Consider the following 20,640-nt stretch of genomic DNA (forward strand, 5'->3'; position numbering starts at 1 on the left):
TCCACTTCCTTTAAAACCCACCAGGAAGAGATGCTTTCCTGTCTAGTATGAACAGGAGAAATAAATACAAAAAAACCCCTCTGTTTCACTGGTCATATGGGTGCTTAACTGTGGCCATGCTGAAATGTAAGCAGAACATTAAGACAGAAACACAGCTCTGAGAGGTAGTCTCATATAGAACTATCAACTTCTTTGGACTAAGGATTTCTGGACTGCGTATAAAAAGAATTCAGATCCAAACCTGAATGTGACACAGTGAGCTGAACAAAAGAATGAGAAAGACATTCATTGACACCCACGGCAGCTCTCTCATACTAATGTGATTATCTGTTGTCTTTGTTTCTCTGTAACAGTGTTTAGAAGCTGATCAACTTTCTGGAGTCTCACTGTTTATCTGAAGACAACATGAAAGGATAAAAGTCCATAATTCGCGTGACCTTTATGTTATATGTATTTCGCCCTGCAACACACTGAACTAGCAACCTGTGTTAAACTGAGAGATTAATGTAATGCACTGACTTTATCTCGGCTCAAGGGAATTTCAGCAGAGCTGACATGAGAGAGGTAAAAAAAGGGAAGAATGGCTATTTGAAATTCTGAAAGGTTAGTGCAGCAGGTGTGAGCATAGCTGCTGTGTGACAGTTCACTGAAGAGCCCAAACACTGTCATCAGGCTTTCAGTAAGGATGGTGGCTTTTGTGAATTTTTTTTCTACCAAACAAACAAAAAAAAAAACATTGTGCAGTTTGAATGTTAAAGTGAATACCACAGAGGTTCACCTCATTCTGCCTAACTTTGCCATTCTTCAAGAAAAACAGAAGTGATTATTTGATTTTGGGAATGAATTCAGTGTGATAGATCCACCCTGTCCACAGCTGAATAAAATATTGTGAAGGCAGATAATTTCTGGCAAAAACTTTCATCTGCAACGTCCGACTACAGACCTACTAAGAGACTGTGCAGGATTAGCGTTTGCATACATCCTGCACCCCCTCCTCAGACTTCCTCAAGCTTTCCAGAGGATTCAGCACCAGTTATCAGGGCTATAGAGTTTGAATACTGAGATAAAATGTGGACAAAGAGCAGTTGAACTGGCACTTAAACATGGGATCAGTTACTAATAAATGCTTCACTTGAAAAATCCAACTTTGATTTGTTAATATTTGATTTGATCTTTTCTCCTTTTGTCTGCCTTAAGGGAAGTCAAGTGAGGTGACACATTACAGAGGTTGGAGTCACTAGAAACACAACTAATATGGAGTAACAGCACCACACAGTGGCATTGTTCACACAATGCAAGTTGGGATAAGTTCAAATTTTTTTCCAAGCCCACCTCAAAACAGTAATCAGATGCCCATAAGTACAGTAAAATGTGAAGAGATCCATACTTATCAATTACAGGGACAAAATCCACTGTCCTCCCTCTGTACAAAGATGTAATTATAATTTTATATCAAGCTAATATGAGGTGTGTTAATTGAATGAAGTAGGTATCCTCCAGAGTTACAGTCCATTTATTATGAAAATCCATGACAGAAAAATCAGAGACAATCTCTCAATTTACCTGGTTTTTATTGCTCAATAGACATTAATTCCTTTCAGAAATAGTTATTTTTATGATGGGCAAAACGTGTCTCCCTTATTGTATTTACAGTATGTGTATTTCTTTTTTTAACTTGACACAAATAAAAGTACTCAATTAAAAGGTCTCAAACTTGACCGGGTGAGCTGTGGCTGTGCGGTCAGATGTTTTACGACCTCATCCATGTTCTAAAACATTTTCTAATTTGTTAATTGTCATTTTTCAGCCTGCTGTCTAACTTTCCACAGTTCCAGGAGAGTGAACACTATGTGGGCCTCAGCATCAAAAACACAACACCAAACTTTTGATAAATCCATTTTAATGGAAAATGTAAAACCCTTTTGAACTTCAATGTACAAAGCATGTAACACTTGCACTTTAAAATTTGAAATTGAAGCAAGCCATGTTTTAAAAAAATACCTCAGTGAAAGTATATATTTACACATTACAGTTAAGTTTTTCATTATTTTATCTTTTAACTTCAAAGTTTCACCATAGTAAATCTTAACAAAACAAAAAACAAGACAATTATTTTCTTAAATAAATTACATCTTTTTTGTAAATGTCTCCATTTTACAGAGAATACTTTTTCATAAAATGCTGTGTGTAATAAGCCATTTTGTTTTTTCTTTACATAATACAACTTTACAGTCTTTACAATAGTTTGGCAGTTCATTTTCAAAAATTGTATTTATGGCATGAGGACTGTAGAGCATCAACATTTCCCAAAGTTACAGGCATTAGCTGGTGTGTGCGGGTGTGTGTGTGCCTGTGTGCGTGTGTGTGTATGTGTGTGTGTGTCCTCCATCACAGTAGAGCCGTATTACAACTGAAAACCAAATAACAAAAGAAAAAAAAAAAGAAACTGTACAAGTCACATTTACATGAATGCTTTTTTGTCTCAATAACACCACGTTATGACAGAGCTGTAAAATAAATACATCTTCACAGAGGAAATAAAACAAGGTTCGTATGAAAAAGAAAATTAAGAACAAAACAGCAACAGACAGACAGTCAGAACTAGAAAAAAAAGACGAGAACAGACAATTACATAAGGAACAACACAAGGGAGCAGCAGAGACTGCTGACTGAAACATCTGAGATCTCTGTTTTGCATTTTTCCCCCTCAAATCCTTTTTTTCTTGATTTTTTTAAGCATCAGAGATGACAGTTTGGATCCTGATGCGGCTTGCTGCTGGTGATGCTGTCATGATCAGCGAAATCTTTTGTCCAAGACGTTTTGGGCAGCTGCTACAGACAGGGATTAAACCTCCTGGCCTTTATAATCCACAGCAGATTACAGTGAGAGAGCAGCAGGGGGCTAAATGCGTCTCTAAGTCTCCATCATCACTGCTGCTGCCATCAGACCGGTGCACTTCTGCTTACAGGACAGTCTGAGTCTCCATGGAAACTGGATTTTAGCAGGATGCACCATCAGTCACACTGAAGAGTTCAGTTGTGTTTCAGTGGAGGTTTGTAGTGGCTTCAGTCAGGCCCCCTCTCATCCTCCCTGTGTTCTGAGTCTCTGAAACACTGAGGTGGCAGCTGAGGTTTCATCCCTGTCGGCCCAGAGGCCCTCTGGTCTTGTGTTTGTCTCCTCTTGGCACTGAAGGTCTGGGATGATGATGGAGGTGGGTGTGCCTCTCACTGGCCACCTGGATGTGTGATGCAGGTGGAGCTCAGACCGTGAGGTCCCCTGGGTCACATGCCCAGCTCTGATCCGACCACCTCTTGCATTCCTGTTACATGGCCCTCCACGTGAAGGGGAGGGTGTGGTGAGGGGAGGTGCTGATGGGCGTGGTGTCCTTCTGTGGAAGGTGTGGACGAGGGGCCGTCATGAGTTCTCCTCCTCATCGTCCTCCTCAGAGCTGCTCCTCTTCAGGGAGCTCACCGCCTCCTTCACACAGTGGTACAGGATGTTCTTCACCTGAGGAGGAAGAGGAGGAAGAGGAGGGGAGAGTTTCAACACTAATGTTACTTTTTCCTGTGGAACAGACTCGTATTTCAATCTTGGGCTACAAACTGTGTAAAATATCTGAAATGACTGAGAGCTGTGCATCAGATCTGAACTGAACTTAAAGTTTAAGTTTAATTTTTCAAATCTGTCTTAAAACACTAATCAGCTGCCCAGATCAACACTGACAAGGTTTTAGTAGGTGTCATCATTTCTCCTGTTCATGCTGTCGGTAAACATCCCTTCATAATGCAGCTTCAGTCTGAGTGATGTCTTCCTATGTTTATCTGAAGTTCATGAGGATTCAGCAGCTACAGTTTGACAAATCAAACAAGGTTTCCTCCAAAGTAACAAAGTTTTTAGTATAAATTCTATCTATGTGATTCCATGTGAGCTGCAGAGGAGGGACAGAAACAAAAAGGGCATTTTGTACTAAAGAAACTGAAACTTCAGATGGTATGATGGTATGGATTTGTTTAACTCAGACCGTTGAAGCCTCATTTTAGCTTAGGATAAACTTTTGAATGCATTGTCACACAGAGCTTGTCTTCGATCTCTTACACTGAAGGTGCAATATGAGGAGACGTTTACAGACAGTGGGAACAGGAGGAAAAACTGTTGCAGTGTTTATACGAGCCTGATTATTGTTTCATGATTGTTTAGTGTAATTTGCAACATATCATGATGATCATTAAAATCATTTAATGTGCATTTACATCTATGTATGAAATTTCAATTTCCTACTTTGTCCTATTTTGTCATTTTAAGGCTGCATCTTCAGTTACACAGACACTGTGAGGTTTCCTGCAATATGACGTTCTATGACTTTTTATTTTCTCCATATGTAAGATGATGTTTAACCATATATATTCTACAGTTGACTGACATAATTAGAAATTGCGCACACACGCACACACACACACAAAGTGACCACAGTTATCCATATCTGTCACTGCTGGTCTGATTCCAGGATGTTAACTGGGAGCTGAGGTGAACTGTGACTGACACTGACACACCTAATTAGATTCACTGTTTACACTCTGACCTGCATAGCAGCCTGTCAACAAAGAACATCAGAGGAAGAGCTGCAGAGACTTTAGAGAAGATCAACATGTAGACGGGTGAGAAAGGAAAAACAAAGTGTCTTAGTGAGGTGTTGGGTGACCATGTGTTGCCAGAACAGCTTCACTGCTCCTTGGCATTGATTCTGTGAATCACTGAGCTCTGCAGGAACGACACTGTTCTTCCACAACATATTCCCTCATTTGGTGTTTTGATGATGGTGATGGAGAGCACTGTTGGTGGTCAAAAATCTCTCACAGGTGTTAGAGACTAACAGCTGATTTTCATTTCACCATTGTTTACATGTATCTAGGACACACCTGTTTTATGCAATCACACAGTACACAGAAACCCAACACATGAAGTCCAGGAAACTGGTGTGTGAGAAGTGAGTATGACTCTGATTCAGAGGTCCTGTGTAGCGACAGGACGGTCTGTCACAGCAGAAGAAACACACCTCCATCACCTGGTCTCTCAGGTGGTGGAGCACAAACAGCAAAAGATATATGACAGTGTGATTTAGTACAGAGTACCTGTTCTGAGATGGGACCAGTTCCATATATGTACCACTTACACACTGTTCAGTGCTCATGTATATTATTTACAGTTTGGTGGGCTGGACCTGGTGCCTGTAGCTAAGCTGCAGTACCAACAGTAATAAATCAAAACAGAATCACTGCACAAACATTATTTCATGCAGCCCCACTATTTATAGTTACGATGATACTGGATTTTTTATTTGTGCACATCTAGACACTCATGGCTGAGCACAGCATTTAGTGTTGACATTAATTAAATTAAGATGATTTTCTATTAGTACTATGGTTCTTCTACAGATTTATCCTCCAGCAATGATCCGCTGCTCATTGTCTTATTGAGTAGAACCAAACAGAGTTGATCTGTACTTTTTCCTGCCCTGCAGCCCGTCTGCATGAACATTGCTGGAGTACAGACAGAAGATGGTGACACACATCTCATTTACAACCCTCTCTATGGGAGGATGAGTGGAGTGGAGTGTACACAGAGCAGACAAACTCAATGTCCAAAAAACATCACTGACGATGACTCACTGCCATTCTGTCTGTCCTTATTTTACACTGAGACACACACACTACGCATACGCACACACATGTTCTTTAGAAAAGAGACAGGGGTAGGCTGTGACTGAGATAGGAGGACAGAAAGAGGCTCACAGTGAAAGAAATAAGCTACACAGCTAATTACACTCACTGAGCACTTTAATAGGAACACCTGCATATGCAAGCAATTATCCAACCAGCCAATCATGTGGCAGCAGTGCAGTGCATAAAATCCTGGAGATACAGGTCAGGACTAATGTTCACATCGAACATCAGAGTGAGGAAAAATGTGATCTCAGTTACTTTGACTGTGGTATGACTGATGTGTCAGGTGACCATGTTGTTTTGGTGTTCCTAATAAAGTGAATGTAGACTGCTGCACTACTAACACTAAAAATGGTATGTGAATCTTAGCAAAATCTTAACAAGTCCAAGGCAGGAAAGGGTGTAATAATGCGGTGCTGATTGACAGGAGACTGAGCTCTGATCTATCACCTGTAGTTTATCCTCATAGTTGACCTCCTCTTTACTGGGCCGGAGCTCCTGGGTCAGATGGAAGGAGTTGGCCACATGCTCAGGGGAAACAAAGTCATTGATGACCTGGACACAGCTGTGGAGGTTCTGGACCTGACAGACAGAAAAGAGAGAGGGTGTGGGGGCTCTATGAAGACTTTGACTGGCTCAGACAATAACAGCACCGAATCAAAGGATCAGGAAACAAGAACCTGACCGTGTCTAAACAGACAAATAATCTACATAACAGCAAACATCTGGATGAATCCAGAGAAGATATGAATACATAAATATACATAAACATAAAATAAAACAAATGAAACATTAACAGGTTTCACTTTATAATGGAAATAAAAACATTATGAAAACATACTAGAAATCTGAAATATATTCAGTTTGAAGTCAGTGAAATATGGATGTATATGATTTCTGACAGATTGTGTTTTGTACATAAACTAAGAAGAATGTGCAGATATGAAGAAAGGATCATAAAGTATTTATCAAACATAAAAGGTTTAGGTTAATGTAGTGTTATCCTATGTTTTTCATATTTTCAAAGACTAAAACAATTGCATCAATGTGTTGCATGTGTTATATGGTCACTTTCTGACTTCCCTGCTCTGTCTGAGGTCACTGGTTCCTATCAAGACATCAATCTTTTGAAAAAACACTTCAGTAATTTCTGTAGTTTGAACAAACGTGAGTCCAACAGTAGGTGTATCTCATTGATGTGTTTTCAATGGAGCTACATCAGGCTGTGATACAAACACAGTGGTTGTTAGGAGATATTTGCTGTTGACAGTCAAAGAAACTGAGAGTATGACCTCACTTATTTAAATGACACATGTGGAAGAAACATGTTGCAAGGTCTGAGATGGACAGCTGTCTCTACCATTCATGTTGATATAAAACAAAAACAGACAACCAGTGTACATCACATTTTAGTAAGAGGGGAAACATTTTAATCATCTTACCTGTGAGGTGATCTGCGTGTGTGTTTGTGTGTATACTACATACCTGGTGCATAGCCCCTGCTGGTATAAGGACAGAGTCTCCCAGGAACTGAACCACAGTCCAGCCCTGAACTCCGTGCTCATCCAGCAGCTGCTGCCGCTGCTTCCTGCTCAGATACCAGCCCTGCTCTCTGATTGGGTCCTGGTCCAGCGACACCTCCAATCCCTGCTCCTTACAGAGCTGAGGTGGTTGGTGGGTGAAGGTTGGGGGGGTGGGGGAGTGTTACGTCAATACTACATTCTCATTTAAATGTTGTATGTTCATTTAAAGCTGTGGTACTTAGTGAATATTTTTATTCAGAGTGCTGACCTTGTGCAGGAACTCTCGGACTTTGTCCATGTCCCTGTTGAGGTAGATGTGCCACAGCGCCCCTGGTGTCTCGCTGGAGTCTTTGAGCCTCCTCCGGACTCCCTCATCTAGATCCTCCTCCTCCAGACGCTTCAACACTCCTACACACACAAAAACACACACACTCATTTTTCTGCTGCATTTTATTTTTATTTACATTTTTTAGGTAATGGATTGATTATTTTCTCTAGTTAATAAAAAAACCCTTCTTTATTAAGGGTTTTACTAGTTTAAAGTTTTTCTTTCCAACTGTCAGAAATTCTGAACTATCCCGTTTATAACATGATAAACGAAGCAGAAAGCAAACCTTCATCTACCACCTAACCTGGTTTAATTTTTTTACTGAATGAATAACTTAACTGTTTGTACATAATTCATGCAAAAGACAATATTTATGAAGATGGCAGAGCTGAAACAGTGAGAACACCAGAAGGAACAGTACAGTACACAGTACACGAATCTCCAAGATTAAAGTGTGCTGTGTATTAAACAGACAAGAATAACAAAAATGTGTCACAGAATATTCAAGTCAGAAAACGACTGTCACTTTCTGTCACTCTTACACACATACACACCTAAAACAGCTGCTTGACAGGATACATATAAAGATTACACTGTGATGTCATGTCAAGATAACTCTTTGAAGAAAAGTATTAGGATGTGTCAAAGGACAGCAAGGGCTGAGTGTCAGTGTGTGAGAGTGAGGGAGGAGAACTGTGGTGAGACGGTAGGAAATACTAAAAAAATCTACTCGGCCTGAAATATTGAGGCAAGGACTAAGGTTGTAGAAAGCAGCTGTCAGTCCTTCATAACAGCAGTCCCAATGAGAAGTGTTTATCCTTTCCACCCTGTACCCTGTCAGTCCACTCAGTCTTTAAGTTGATGACTTCATTCTTACCAGTTTTGGACAGGACTCCGTTGCCTTTGGCTACTCCAACATAGACCAGAACAGAAACAACATCTGACACTTCCACATGAAGGTTTGCAGTCCCAAAGTCCTGGTCCTGAGACGCAGCCACACCTAGAGGAGAGACCATTGATTCATAAGAAAAAGGCAGGATTCTATCTGCATCAAACATTTTAAATGGAAACAATTCATGCAGATTCAGATTCATTAAGTTATGAGGCTCTCAAATCTTTTATTTCCCATTAACAGATTCACATAGAAACAATTTAGGTTAAATGATGAACATTGCAAAGTTAAATCATCATTGTTGTTAGTGTCTCTCTTACCGTAGGCACAGCAGAGTCTCGGCCCCAGATCTGGCCTGACGAAGAAAGACGGCAGGTGGGAGGCCAGGTTGAGGTTGCCCTCTGGATCAGAGTACTCTGGCAGGGGCAGGTTCTTCATCAAGTCATCATATCTGCAAAAAACATCTCATTTAGATGAGCTTAACAGTCACTCTGGCATTGTTTGTATTCTTCTTTAGATGTTTGCTCATGAAATACGTATGTGCTGAGTGTGTGTGTTCACCTTGAGGGCATGAGGGCCATGAACTCCTCTCCAGACGGCCAGTCCTTCAGTCTATAGACCATAGGTTCTCCATCCTTGGACTTGGGCCGCTCTGAATAGATATGAAGACGCAAGTCAGACTGAATCAATACTAGCTCATCAATGACAGTGCTGTTCCAGTGGCTGAAAGAGCAAGACTCACTGGTGATGTCCTCAAATCCATCCCAGAACTCCTTGATCCCAGAGTTGGACACCACCTGGTCTTTACAGTTGAGCAGGTCTCCTTGATGGTCTGCAAACTCCTGGTTGAAGGAGTCGGCCTTCCACAGACTGGCGTTCAGTCGCTTATGGATCCCTGACACCAGAACAGGCTGCACAAACACATTTATATGGCTGTTATTATCTGTAATGTATTTACTAATAACAGTTACTACAGTGCTGTTGCTATGACTACTGCTGCTAGTGTTACTAAGCCTGATGTGTACCTGTCCTTGTTTCCAGCAGTCCCTGAACAGCTTCCAGTTGTTCTGGTTGCGGTGATCTTTGAGCCACAGTAAGCGTCTGTTGTTTAACCAGCAGTGGGGAATGTCTGGGTACTGACTGGTGGATTCCTCTGGCACAGCTGCAGTAAGAGGCACTGACTTCTTCCTGTCTGGTTTGGTATCCTCAGTGATAGCGTTGTTGTTGGTGTTGTTACCACCCATGGTGACAGGCTCTTGCTTGATTGACAGCTTGGTGGTGATGCTCTGGCGGCTGGCGGGGATTTTATTCTCAACTACTGAAGCAATGATATCATCAAGGATATTGGGCATGGTCCGCCCACCCTTTCCAGTCTTCAGAGAAAAGAGGAAAAGTAATATTTTCATTTTAAACTTGATCTCTTCAGTTTGAAAAGCTCTACTCTTCAAACTTTTGTAGAGGAGAAGGTGGTACAGCCTGTATAATTTTGTTTCTGCCATTGTCAGATGAATTTTCTATATTTATATATTAAACATATTTGATTACAGTGTACTCATTGTGGGACATGCTTCTCCTGGGCAGTAAAGCAGATGAAACAAACCCCTGCATCTACTCCTCGATTACATCATAAGTGTGTATGTGTGTGTGTGTGTGTACCTGTGAAGCAGTAGAATAGACTGGTGCAAAGGCGATTCCTGCATCAGTAGAGCCCAGCTTCAGTTTGCCTGCGGTGGTGGTGAGCAGATCTCTGAGTGTGGATCCCTGCTCTGTACTGTTGGCTACCAGTGAGGTGGTTTTACACTGCTGCAGGACCTCCAGGCTTTCTCCCTCCTTGTCTTCCTTCAATGATTTACCCAGCAACACTGACTCCTTGTTTTCTGCAAGAGCAAGAGGAAGAGGGAGGCATGTGGAAGTAGTGGAGGAGGTCACTGATCACTGTCTGTGACTTTTCTTGAGGTGAAATAAGACTGAAAAATTAAAAGCTTACTGATTCGTACCCTTGCGCTCACCTTTCTTTTCCTCCCTGGATTTCTGCTCTGCCAGGTCGGCCAGGAAGTGCAGAGGTGACTGAGACTCTGGTGGGGTGACAGGAGCACTTCCTCCATCGCTGCCTGGGCTGCTTCCTCCAACACCTCCTCCGTTAGTCTCTGCCTTGGTTCCTCCTGGATCAGAGTTCTGCTGAGAGCCCGGCTCAGCTTTCACCAGAGACAGTTTGTTACTGTGGTTAAGGACGTTCTGCAGAACCTGCCAGAGAGAGGTGGAAATCAGAGGTTAAGTACTATTGACTAGTTGATCTTATTGTACAAATGATCAGTGGCTTCTTTGTGAAAGAAAGTCAGAGACATGGTGAAAAGCTGAACTTACTAAAAAGCCATCAAATTCAAACCTTCCCATCAAATTGTATAACAAATCTCTGATCTATTCAATACTTAGAATGCAACTGTTTATTAGGTAGTTATAAAATAGTAATAAAGAAATTGTGACTGTGTTGCAGCAAACAGTGGCCCTGGCCTTGTAAATGGACTGTACCTGTGAGACTCCATTGGTGGCTGGTAGTTTGGTGAGGGGGTTCTGTTTGTTGGTGCAGGGACAGTGGGATTTGATGTTGTGTTTGTCTCTCAGCGAGTGCATGGAAGTCACCAAATCAGTCAGCACTGACAAACCAAGAAGATGCAGCATAGTTTTAACATTTCAGAGAAAAATACAAGAGAAGAACAAACCTGGACCTTTATCCAAATGAAACTTGACCCACTCAGTAGGCCAGTGACAATTATTACACCACTGCAATAGGATGATGTCGAACACTAGGCTGAGCTCATTACCCAAAAACAAACAACAAAAGATAACAAACAAAAGATTTTTTGTTATTGAGTACTTCAGTCCAAAAATATCACTATTAATCTCTACATCATCCACACAGTCATCTACTGTATGTGCAGCTAAGAGATAAACAGAGGCCAGTGGAATGCAGACGTGGTGTGAACAGGAAGATAAAGAGACAGTAGTATGTAGTGTACCTGTGCCAGGTATGATCTGTGTTGGCATCAGATGTTTGTGATCGTGGGGTTGGCCTTTCACACACTTCAGCCAGCTGTAGAGTTCTTTATCTAATCAAACAAAAAGACACAAGTCAGTTGCTGTAATAATACACGTATGTGCCTAATACACAAAAGAGAAGGAACTTGTCACGTGGATTACAATAGAAGCTTACATATACATCCAGTATATTTAAATGCACACAAGAAACCATGCGTCACTGCCACCTGTGATGCAGGATCCAAAAAGCATAAAACTTAAAACCAAACCAGAACATGTAAAAAATGAACGTTAAGTACAAAAAACACACTCTGCAGAAGTAAGAGCACTGTATGACCTCTGGGGCTGTCTTTACAGTGGGGTTTAATCCAGGCTGGACTGGTGCCAGTCAGTTCTGTGATACGAGTGCATGCAAGAATTTCTGTACAGTCAGCTCGTCTGGCCCCTCATCTGGCTCCTAACTGTCCAGACAGAAACAATACTGACCTTTGGAGCTCCTTCTCTCCTTGGCCTTGTAGCAGTCCAGACAGACAACAAAGCCGCATTTCTGACAGACCCAGTGGATGTTGAAAAGTGTTGCCTCGCAGGCGTCACACATCTCCCTCACCCCCCTGACCGCTCGCTTCCACGCCATCTTGGCTGAAAAACACAGAAAAGTTCAATTTAAAAACACAGTAAGGGTTAGTTAATTAAAAATGTCAGCCATTTTTAAGAGAGCGTACCATCCTTCTTGACCCAGGTGGCTGCAGTATTCTCAGTCACAACCATCTGACAGAACTTGTCTCCTATGAAGCTGAGGATGTACTTGGCGGTGGTTTGGTCCAGGTGACTCTCCTCCATCGCCCCAGGGGCCCACAGGGCCAGAGCCTCATCATCAAACTGGTCTGGATTGGAGAAGCCATCCATTCGAATGACTCCATTTTTACTGTAGGAAAGCCTGGATGGTAATAAACAGGTTATTAGCAAACAGCTTTGTACAGCAACAATTGTGACATTAGAGGAATATGATAGCACCCTTCATGACCACTGTGACCACAGGTGACAAAAGTATTATTTCAGACCAATAAAGCATGATGGACAAAACAGAAAGCCTCTTTTACACACTGCACACCACACAACGACATGTTTGCATGCTGGTTAAATTGCAGCTGGACTTGGAATGACCTCACGTTGCTGCTAAATTAGAAAAGCTTTGATAAACACTGTGGCAGATGGCCTCAATTTGCTGCTAAGAGCGCCAGTGTTTACGTCACCACTCGGAGTTGCGTGATATACAACATCGTGCCATAAATACTAGAAAATGCACAATATCACATTTTTGAGCAGAGATGTTGCAGTGAGCTATGAGGGTCAGGACTGCAGCACACAGATTTAAATCTTGCAGACACTGAAAATTACAAGGAGAACAAAGAACCGCCCCATCAATCCTGCTGCACATTTATACCATTCACAGGATGCTCGGGAGATAGCACTCCACACTTGCCCTACAATATACTATAGTACTCATATACTGATAATAATCTGATATATATAAATATGATAATCTGAATATATATATATATATATATATATATATATATATATATATATATATATATATATATATATATATATATATATATATATTCCTGATCGTGAATGAAATATACTAATTAGTACATAACACATAACAATATAAAGTAGGGTATATTCAATCCTATGTTGGCATGGAGCAAGAGTGACTCAGTATATGAATGAGAGGATGTTTTTCTCCATGAGGCTTCTCACTGTAAAACCATAGCTGTCCTTGGTGCCCTTACATAACCCAGTCAGCTCAGGTGAATGTTTCTTATGAAATCCCAGCCCACTGGGTCAGACAGGAAGGAGGTGAGATAAGGTGAGAGAGTAAGAATTAGAAGTGTGGGGTTTGGATGGAGCTGGTGGAGGGGGGGTGGATTGCAAGAGCAGCAGTTCTGCAGTGAGTCAGAGAGGAAAAGATTATGGAGCAGAAAATCCTCTTTGGCAGATTTACCTTGTTAGACCCCAGACTGCAGCTGCTGCTTATCCAACACAAGTGCTTGTCTGTGTGTCCAAAGCAAGTGTGTGTATGAGAGAGAGAGAGGAACAGACGGAGGTAGGGCATACTGCACAAGATTAATAATCTCTGTGTCCTGTCCTCTCTCTCCATTTGTGGTTTTCTATTTATTTATGAATCCTCTTAAACTAAGTGCTTACTCTCTTTACAGAAAACTGGGGTGAAGGTAAATGTGTGACAGTGCATCACGGAGGACACATGAGGGGTAAGAAGGGACCAAACATTCACAGATGAGCCTGAGGGATTTTAAACAAAACTGCATGTTTGGTGGATGGATGTAATTCCAAGTGTAGTCAGGAAAGACAAATGGGAGATGAAATAACAGGGGAAAGGAAACAGTTGGAAAGTAGGTGAGAGATTTACCTTCTAAAATAGTAGAAGCGACAGAAGACAGGAGAATGTGCCTGCTCCTCTCCCTTCTTGCTGCGGACTACCCTGCACTCACGACACTTCTGCAGGTTGGGGCCAATTTCTGAACATGAGTCATCCTGCAGGAAAGACTCCCCTGTCTGCTTCAGCTTCTTCACCTTCCTCCAGTCCTTCAGCACGGAGCGGGGGATCCCATCTGAGAAGATTGCACATTACTAAGTCATTAAAAGTGCTCAAAAATTGTTGGGTTTTGCATTCACGTGCCCTAATATCTAACAATTCCATGTTGAGTCTTTTTACATAGGACATGCTCAGTCTGAAAACTTTTTCTTGTTACCACTGTGGCAGCAAGAAAGATGGAGAGAGAAGATGAGGGATACACGATGGATCTACTTGCTCTACTTTCACATTTTTGTGTTCAAAATCCAGGAACATTGAGTTACAGAAATCTTCCTTCTAAGAATATTTAAAAGTAAGCAAATAAGCTAATGGGAGAAAAAGTTACAAGTATTGTCATAGTGTGTTGGTGTTATATGTATAATAGTTAATAAATTTGTCTTTAATGAATTCCCAGGTACAAAAGGATTAAATAAGCTTTGAATTTGGTTTCTAAAACCAGCCTGGTGTAGCTAACCAATGATTTGATTAGTTAAACTGTGAATGAGGCAGGTAACAGTAGACACAGTGGTGGCCTTGAAATAGGAGATCACAATAATATAAGAGGATGTAGAAGTAGTTGTTGTATTTTGGTCTGACAGTCAGAAAGGTAGGGTAATAATACTGATGTAACATTGGTTCTTTGCTTAGCTTCACAAGCAATAAATATTAATTGATTGCTTCAAACAGGGGTCATCGGGGTGATACAGACAATACAGAGGTGGTCGTCTAACGAAATAACCCATATTCAACCCCTGCATCCGCTACAGTTGATAAAACCTGGTGATATTGTACATTGTTTTCATTATCAACAAATCTCATGTGCAGAGCCAAACCAACAGTGACCGTCTCCTACTAACAAGCAATTTCTGTGTCTCACAGCCTGATGTATCTGTTTCCTGTCCAAAAACTATTAAAAACACATCAGTGAGCCACATGACATGTTCCGTCATTACCATGAACATACACTGTAGTTTATTTTGACTCAGTTCCACACACTGACCTGCTGCCCCAAATACTCACCACAGCACCAAATGTGGATTAATCTGCTGCTTAAAATAGTCCCCGACAAATGCACTGTTTCCTCCTCTAAGTAACATTTGCTAAAACCTACAGTAAGCAGCTGTTTCAGGAAATCACTTTAAAAAAAAATTACTTTTATGATAGCTTCTCAGTAAGAATCAGTAGGTTTGGAGTTGAGAGCTACAGATTGAGAGCTGTTGAGAGACTAACACACAGTTGGCTGGAGTCTGTCCATGAGATGTGAGAGCAATAACAAAAGTAGAGAATATCACCAGCCTCATCCTTTAACTGCCACTAATGTTTTCAGATTCTCTGCCTGTGAAATTAATTAAAAAAGACTGTCAGTGATACAGTAAATATCTTCATAAGACTTACTGCTGCTGGCCAGTTTGAGCTTGGTCTTCTCTCGAGCTGATCTGAAGATGCCATTGGGTTTCATGTCATCTTCCTCCTTTTCATTGTCACCTTTCTTCTTGGCCATGTCATTCTGTTTCTTCTTGTAGGTTGGTTTAGGCTGACGTTTGGCCCGCCCCTCCATCTTGCTCTCGCTGGCGTCTGAGTCATCTCCTCCGCTCTCTGAACCGGACTCGTACGACCGTTTATTCCCTCGCCTTGATGAAGGAGCTTTCCTTTCCTCCCCACCTCCTCCTGCTGTTCCACCCATCTTCTCCTCTGACTGTCTCTCTCTCTCACCTTTGCTTCCACTGTCCTTACTCATATCCACGTCACTGGAGGTGGAGGCACTGAGATTGACTGTACAGGGTTTGATCATCTCTGACATGGCTGTAGTGTTACTTGTGTTACTGGTGCTGGTGGTGGTGGTGGTCAGTTTCTCTGATTTAGTACTGGTGGAATTTGTTGTAGCAGTTGTGTTCCTATCCTCCTCTGAGTGGCGGGTTAACCAGGCTTTCTTCAGCTTGTGGTAGTTACTGGGCTGCCCACTGCTTGTTGAGGCTGATCCTGAGGACTGGCCATTAGGCAGGGGACTGGACTTCCCTGGTGTTGTGCTCCCGCTTGCTGAGCTGCTGCTACTGCTGTCAACTGATGATGAGGAGGCTTGGCTAATGGGGGGTGGAGGCGGGGAGCTATGAATGGGAGCTTTGTCAACTGAGTCCACAGACAGGGAGGAGTTTCCAGTTGTAATGGATGGGGGGGCTGTGGAGAAGTTGCCTCTGGACTGAGCTGCGGCCAAAGCAGCTTTGTGCTTCTTGAGATGGACAAAAGAGGAGGAGAAAGGCTGACTGGAGCTAGAAATGGAGCTAGGTGTTGGGGTGAGGCTTGGACTGGGTTGAGGTGTCCCTGCTGGACTAGGGGGAGGCAGTGACCCCCCAGGAGATGTGGTACGTGAGCCAAAGCCCTCTGGGTGCTCCCCTGGTCCTGAGTGACCCAGCACCCAGCCACCAATGCCAGTTTTATGAGCTGCAATTTCGTTCCGAGTGGAAATGGAGTAACCCAGCTCACGGGCCGCTGTCCCACATTTACTCTGTATGCCAAAAGCTGAAGAGGCTGAAACCACAGTCCTGCACACAGAGTTTGTGGTACTGGCTAACACAGTTCCCTGCAGGCCACAGACAGAAGTCTTTTTATACTGGACACACATGTCATCCATGTTCGAGTTGGGTTGGATAACCCTGCCAGCACCAGGGTCTCTAACACTCCCCCCTATCCTCGGACATTCCCCCTGAAGCTTGGATGGGTAAAACCTCCCCTGGGTGAGATCCTGATGGATCATAGCACCAGATTTGTTAGCACCAACAGTGTCGTACTTAATGGCTGTCGATGGACGTACAATGACTGATGCCATTGCGGCTTGGGGCTTGCTCCTCGACACTCCTTTCTCTCCAGAGTACATCCCTCCTCTTTCCTGAATGATCTCTGCACCTCTCCAGCCGTCTGTTGATGAAGTCATAATCTCCCCACTGATGGCAGAGGTCACAGAGGTGATGGTGGCAGCATTCCCATGACCTTTGACGTCCCTGAGTTCCGGCAGCAGTGTGGGAGGTTTCTGCTGCTCTGCTGATGTTTTGCTACCAGTTGCTGCTAAGCTAACTGGCTGGATGGGTGTGAGGGTTGGTGGGGACAGACGTCCACCATAACCTGCTCTCTCCCTTTCTTTCTCCCTTTCCTTCTCTCGTTCCCTCTCTCGCTCTGCAGCCTCTTTTCGTTCCAGCGCGTGCTGCGTGGGGGGGTGGAAGACAGGCGCTCGGTGGAGAGATGGCATTGCCCTGAGCTGGTGTTGCTGCTGCTGCTGTTGGTGGTGATGGTGGTGATGATGATGGTGGTTGGGGGCTGAAGAGGAGGATGTTGAGGAGAGGGAAGGAGAAATGGCAGGGCTGCGGCGTTCTATCCTCTCTATACCTGTGTGGTGCTGATGTTGCGGTTGGACTAGCGTTACCTGCTGGCTGAGCTGCTCAGTGATTTTCCCTGCTAAACCCTCTCCTCCCTCTGGCTGGTGCTTAATGAGCGGAGGGGGCTTGGAGAGGGAGGTTTTGGAGCTGTGGCTGCCAAGGGACAGAGCTCCCTGGTTTGGCACTGCAGCCCCAATACTGGCAACAACTCCTGGAGCTCCGACCGATGCTTTCTCATAATAAGAGCTGAGCTCCTTGGAGGAGTACAGTCTTGGAGGTTCATTCACTACACTGTTGGACAGTGTGGTGAAGTAGTTGCTCTTTTCTGATTGGATGACGTGGGGATGGGCGTGGCTGACCTTGGGGCTTGGTGAGGTGAGAGCTGGTATCCGGACAGGGAAGGCAGAATCTCTGCTTCGCTCCCTGTCCCGGTCCATCCCGGGGTCACTGGAGCGCTGGATCTTAGCAGTGAAGGGAGCGACTTCGATGCTCTCTTTCAGGATTTGCCGATTCTCCTCTTTGTATTTACTGGCTCGATCTGCTGCCTGAACTGCATCCTGGGGAAGAAAATGCAAACACTGTTAAGAGGTGATTGAGGATTGTAGCACATGTAGACAAATGTATGGGTCTGATAATTTAACACTGGACATCATGAAGTTAGTGTTGTCCATCTCCAGTCTGAAGGGAGGGATCACTGTCAACCAAGAACAACTGTAAAGGCTGATGAAAAAGATCTCAAAAGAGAAACGTATGAAGAATGATACTCAATACTATAGATTAATATAAGAATACGCTATACACATGCACCATTTTTAAAATGTATTGAAATCATGCTGGTGTGGTTGTTATTATTGTCTCTTTTATTCGTATACATTTTTTAAATCGCTTTGTAAAATATTAATTATTTGTTGTGACTCATCTATTATTAAAATGGTGGTTCTACTTTTAAATTAACACTATTGTGTAAAAGGATTTGAGTCATTTTAACACATCCAAACTAATATACTACTACTGCTACTGATAAAGACAATAATGATGCTCACAATAATATCAAAGTACTGTGTACCTGTGTGTTTGCCAGGCGAACCTTGCTGAGGGGGTCTAGGTAGAGGCGGTGTAAGTGGACATCTTTCCCTGTGGGGGTGCGACTCCTGTCTGTCTGCTCCTGTTTCAGCTGGGCCAACGTCAAAGTCCTAATCGGGTCCATGAAGCCTTTCTTATCCATATCTCTGCATACAGACAAGTCCAACATTTACATCATAAGGTGCATGAGGTTTTCCAACAAACTAAAGCATGAAATGGCTGCTAATGTAAGACAAGATTTGTTTGTTCTAAAACGTTACTCTGCTCTGGTTTGTTCATGCTTTTCTTTCTTGTTATAATAAAAAGATTTTTATTTATTAACGTATAAAACAAACTGAAATTCATTTCACTACATTCACTGAATTCTGACTGAAAATTAAAATAAAAAAAAAACAGACATTTTGGGAGCAGCAGATAAAGTTCAGCAGATCAGCTGAGAATCACTTTCACTGGTAAAACACAACTGTCAGTTTTAGCACACTGCAGTTAATCTAAATGAAACGCAAATTATTCACCAAACAAAGAATCAAATTACTAAAAAAATACAAGTATGTGAGTGATTATTGTGGATGTATGAAGGTCTAAATACAGTTGATTGACAGGCAGGTTTAGGTCATCTGCAGGGTATTGTGGTATTACTGCCTGCTCAGCAGTTTTAATGAACATGGCATAACTAGGCTAATGAGAGAGACAAGCAATGTGTGGTGTTTCCTCAGTGACGCTGTGTCTTTGTGTGTTTGTGTATTCAGTGGTGTCTAGATAATGGCTGGTGGTTACATAAGGAGAGCACAGGCTGCTGAATGAACAGCATTCTGTCTGAGCCACTTTAATATTGGATTAGTGCCACTTCACTTCATCTGACTGACCTGGCTTTGCTTGTCTGCCTCTCAGGGTTAACTTAGCTCTCTGAACACATCATGCTTCACAACGGGAAGGGCAGGGTGTTCAAATGTCCAAAGCAAATATTCTGTGCCCCATCTTTCTCCTGTGGTGTTTCTTTGAGTCCAACTCTCCAGTGCTTCATTTAACTACAGACTGAAGGAATGCTTCGTGCTCCCACTGACTCCACCAGCTTCCTGACACTATCACACACTGGAGAGATTCACTGACGGTCTGAACATAATCTGATGTTATAAATGTGTGGAATAATAGCTGTACACATGTTCAGTAGTCTCATTTTAAACATATTCCCTGTCTTGAGTAGCCTTGAGGTATTTTTCCATTAATTGTTTGGTATAGACTGATGGTACTTTCTTAGTTGAAGCCAATCCAACATCTCAGAAAAGAACTTTACACGTTACTGATATTTCTACTCACTCTTTATGAATATCCATGCTGGTCTTTGACAGTGGAGGGCTTGTGTGTGTGTTGATCTTGACAGGGGGGCGGTGGGGGTCGGCGCTTGCTGGCCGAACAGGAACATGGCTCAGCAAACCCAGACCGTCACCAGCGCTACCAGCAGCCTGGTGCAGCCATGGACTGGCTGTGTTCTGCACACATAATACACACACACACACACAAACACACAAATACAACATCATTAAAATAATAATAATCTAATAATAATAATAATAAGATAATGTCACCATAGATTAAACCTTCATGCTCATTTAATAACATTGTCTTAAACTATGGACATTCAGCTGTAACTGGCTGGGTGGTGCAGATCACTTTCAGATAAACACATATGCACATCATCATCAGTGACACACACACACACACACACACACACACACAGTCTTCTATTTCAGCTGTAACTTTGCTATCTTCTTGTTAGAGTAAAGAGAAAGTTTGAAGTTTCCTTTTGTGACAATATTAAAGTTTAGATTTCTCGCAAGTGGAAATGGTGTAAGAGGTTTAATCCACTTCAACCTGCAGACCAAAAATAATACGTCACAAAGGCTTAGAAACACCCGAGTGGATTTATACAGTCTCTCATATCTAACATGCATTGACACAAAGAGTATGTCAATGCAATGTCATGAAGGATTTCTTCCATAGACAGTGAGCAAAACAGAACTGAACCCCTGGGTCACTGTGTATTTTAATTAAATAGATTTTAAGATTCATACATACATTCATAGAAA

The 20,640-nt window shown here is 42.5% G+C and overlaps 1 protein-coding gene across 5 annotated transcripts in view; it reads right to left on the minus strand.

The window, feature by feature from the left end:
* Positions 1-1,883: 1,883 nt before the first annotated feature.
* The window catches only part of jmjd1cb (jumonji domain containing 1Cb), a 124,705-nt gene continuing 105,948 nt past the window's right edge, over positions 1,884-20,640 (minus strand). For 3 of the 5 annotated variants that reach the window (XM_071463645.1, XM_071463647.1, XM_071463648.1), the window contains 19 exons: positions 19,871-20,043; positions 18,537-18,699; positions 15,498-18,027; positions 13,938-14,139; positions 12,223-12,437; positions 11,987-12,139; positions 11,482-11,571; positions 10,994-11,118; positions 10,462-10,708; positions 10,121-10,341; positions 9,490-9,837; positions 9,207-9,375; positions 9,026-9,116; positions 8,785-8,915; positions 8,450-8,572; positions 7,513-7,652; positions 7,207-7,383; positions 6,172-6,303; positions 1,884-3,508 (listed from right to left, as the gene is read on the minus strand). In XM_071463645.1, the coding sequence (XP_071319746.1) occupies positions 3,416-3,508; positions 6,172-6,303; positions 7,207-7,383; positions 7,513-7,652; positions 8,450-8,572; positions 8,785-8,915; positions 9,026-9,116; positions 9,207-9,375; positions 9,490-9,837; positions 10,121-10,341; positions 10,462-10,708; positions 10,994-11,118; positions 11,482-11,571; positions 11,987-12,139; positions 12,223-12,437; positions 13,938-14,139; positions 15,498-18,027; positions 18,537-18,699; positions 19,871-20,043 (5,523 nt within the window). In that variant the 3' untranslated portion in view covers positions 1,884-3,415. The remainder of the gene's footprint in view (positions 3,509-6,171; positions 6,304-7,206; positions 7,384-7,512; positions 7,653-8,449; positions 8,573-8,784; positions 8,916-9,025; positions 9,117-9,206; positions 9,376-9,489; positions 9,838-10,120; positions 10,342-10,461; positions 10,709-10,993; positions 11,119-11,481; positions 11,572-11,986; positions 12,140-12,222; positions 12,438-13,937; positions 14,140-15,497; positions 18,028-18,536; positions 18,700-19,870; positions 20,044-20,640) is intronic. The other 2 variants (XM_071463649.1, XM_071463646.1) reach the window with 1 other exon arrangement.

The sequence above is a fragment of the Trachinotus anak genome, unplaced genomic scaffold (genome assembly GCF_046630095.1).
Source record: "Trachinotus anak isolate AG129_WGS33_773 ecotype Australia unplaced genomic scaffold, CSIRO_AGI_Tana_v1 ptg000025l, whole genome shotgun sequence".
Classification (NCBI taxonomy): Eukaryota; Metazoa; Chordata; class Actinopteri; order Carangiformes; family Carangidae; genus Trachinotus; species Trachinotus anak.